Source organism: Abrus precatorius, unplaced genomic scaffold (genome assembly GCF_003935025.1).
Source record: "Abrus precatorius isolate BTA unplaced genomic scaffold, Abrus_2018 Scaffold11, whole genome shotgun sequence".
In the NCBI taxonomy this organism is placed as follows: Eukaryota; Viridiplantae; Streptophyta; class Magnoliopsida; order Fabales; family Fabaceae; genus Abrus; species Abrus precatorius.
The window spans coordinates 13980279-13983398 of record NW_020874303.1 but is presented as its reverse complement, the minus strand read 5'-3'; the positions used below and the strand labels follow the sequence as shown (position 1 = coordinate 13983398).

Sequence of the window (3120 nt, the reverse complement as noted above, 5' to 3'; positions counted from 1 at the left end):
AATATATTAACAAAAACTTAATATATTAATAATATATTTATTATCATAAATAATATATAATTCTTTTAATTTAAAATTAAAAAATATATTCTCCCCTCACTTTTCCTCCAAAAACCTCCTCCCAAACATATTTTAAGAGTCTAGAAAGAAAAAAAATAACGCTTTTATTTTATTAAACTTTTTAATCATTAAAAATATAAAGTCCTTGTAAGAGAAAGGTAAAATGATGTATTAGCATGAGATATTAAAATATAATAAAATAAAAATCATTATTTCATTAATCGGTTAAAATTAGTTTTAAATTAATAAGATATTAAACATTAATATCATAGTTAACTATAAAACTAATCAGATAATAAGCATATATACATGTGGTGTGATTTCGCCGTTATTTATACATAAATGAACGTAGTTGAGATTACTGTAAACTATAATACAATATTTAACAAAATATTGATAAAGGAAACCAAAATCTATTGTATTATAATGAAACCAAAACCTTACCATCTTGCTAAAAAAAAATTGACAACAGAGGATAAAATCAAAATTGGGAAAATGAAAAATGAGTACGAGAAATTTGCAGTTAATTTTGGCTTATTTCAATATTTTTTTTTTGTATAATGATAATTATCATTGATTATATTAACTCAAACAAGATTATTTCATACAAGATATATATGATGTAAATAAAAATAAAACTCTCATATTTAACTTTAAAAAAATTGAAACAAATAATTAAAATAATATATAACTATAGTTTAATAATGAAATCAATAAAAATAACATATTTTATGAAGCTATCATAGCGCAATGACAAGTGAAAAGACATTCAAAAGCTACCCCCGTAAAGACGGCTAATTTTGTGATTGAAAATGAATATTCTGCAAAACAGATTCAAGATCACCACCACCTAGTTGATTGAACCAATCATCAATCTCAATAGGTTCATCAACACAATGCTGAAATTCACCCAATTGATTAGCAAAGTCCGTACTAGATTCACCGAGTTTATTAGTTGAATCTAAAGGCTTCAAAGTTTCAAGGTTGTGTTGGCTTGTAGAGATGTTCTGCATGCAATTGAGTTGGCTTCCAAGTGAGGAGGGAACACTTTCTTGAGCCATGTTTGGCATGAAACTAAAACAAGCATCACTTTGTTGCAAATTTGCCAACATGTTAGTTCTATGAAAGCAAGCTCCATGAACTTGGATTGTTGAATTGGTAAAATTTGTCATCCCATTAGTATCATTAAGTTGCCTCATAGGGGTAGGGATAAGTTGGCTTTGATTGATGTTTTGCACTAAATTGAGTTGACTTGGGTGGGAGGAGGTAGCACCCTTTTGAGCCATATTTTGCATGACTTCACTTTCATGCATATTTTTCAACAAGCTAATTCTACGATCACATGCTCCAATCTTAGCATCCAATATATCAATGAAGGCCTTTAATTGCTCCTCTCCAAGGTTACTAAAACTTTGATCCTTAGTTGGATACTTGGTCTTAGTGATCTCTTTCTTCACCCTGGAAATTTCAGCTTCAAGCATGTTCTTTCTATTCTCAAAAAAGTCTTCAATGTTGAATGTCTTGGGGGGTTTCTCATTCTTTTGACTCTCATACTTTTCAATCATGGAATGTACCACTGTTGGGTCTTCAGGCCATGTCATTGGTTCAACATTACCATTGTTATCATCATACACAATGAAGCAAGCTTCAGCTCCACACATGGTGCAAAATTCAGAGATTTTCTTCATTAGTCCCTTCTTTCTTTGCTTGAAAGTTGATTTTCGAAGTCCCTCCTTTGAGATGCGTTTCAATGTTGTTCTTGCACGACCCATTTTCTACAACACAACATATATACAATATTTGTCAATACAATGAAACTTAGTCTGTTAATATATAATTAAATGTACAGCACAAAAATTCAAGAACAATAATAATAAATGACCTTTCTAGCGAAAATATAGAATCCTTCTCAAGTCCTTAATTATCTCACTGTCTTTTTACATCAATTATGTCCTTAGTTACACCACATACATTGAAATTAATCAATAAAACAAAACTTGGTATTTTTTGTACGCGAGAATAAAGCAGAAAGAAACAAAGAACTAACGGAAACAAGATGATGATTTATGACCTAATGTGTCCAAAGAATATGAGAAGCACCAATATATGTTACCATTGTATTATCAATAGCTATTGACAAAAAGTTTCTTTGAATGAAACGCAAAGACATACGATTTTTAGTTGACACACAGAGAGAAAGAAAAGGAGAATCAAACATGACCATGGTCGATCAAGGCATTTGCAAACAAAAAGATGTCTTAAAGAATTCATCTTTTAAAATAAGGGAGAAACAAATTTAAACCAACTAATTTTAGATGATTAAAACATCACGAAAGACTATATAAAAATGAAGAAAAAACAATAATTTAAATGTAAAAATATTAAAATTGCATTCAGAATAGTAATTTTTAAGGTGTCTTACCTACCTTCAAGGCTTCAACAATGGTTGTCAAGCTGTTAGATTCAATAAAGAAATAACATTGATTTTTTTTATATATAAGAATTGGGCACAAGCTGCAACATACTATGAAATAAATTGGATTTTATGATTTGGGAGACATAATCTGTATTGGAGATCTTATCCATGTTTCTTGCAAGTTGGAATTGCAAATTTTCGGCATTTATAGTGATCACAAAAAACTTTGATTGACTAATATTTCTCATAATTAATATTTTCGTCAATTCAATCTTTATTCTTTCCTTAACCCAATATCTATTGCAAAATCAACAATTTTTGGTAATTATATATCTTTGTACAAAGGCCCGTTAATTAGTGCACATGATAAAATAAAATTTAGGATGCTAAAATTTAATTACTTTAAATTGACTGCATTTATTAAAAAAAATCTTAATTTGATTTGATCATCAAATTATTCTAATTTTTAATTTTTAATCTATGTTTACTATTTTAATGATATATTAAATTATGTGTTAATTTTAAAGTAATTTTTGTTTCATTAAAAAATCTCATGCAATAATTTTAATTTGATGGTTAATTTCGCATAAAATGAATTTCTGAGCTAAAATATATGACTTGTCCAAGTTGAACTATTATAATAC

General features: G+C 28.2%; 1 protein-coding gene across 1 annotated transcript; it reads right to left on the bottom strand.

Annotated features, from left to right (window-relative positions):
* Positions 1 to 854: 854 nt before the first annotated feature.
* Positions 855 to 1832, bottom strand: LOC113855656 (MADS-box transcription factor PHERES 1-like). Its single transcript, XM_027487286.1, has one exon. It carries the CDS (start codon positions 1830 to 1832, stop codon positions 855 to 857), a length of 978 nt encoding a protein of 325 aa, XP_027343087.1.
* Between the last annotated feature and the right edge of the window lie 1288 nt (positions 1833 to 3120).

Excerpts from the sequence above, each read along its gene's own strand:
- LOC113855656 (XM_027487286.1), bottom strand. The coding sequence starts at position 1,832 with ATGGGTCGTGCAAGAACAACATTGAAACGCATCTCAAAGGAGGGACTT.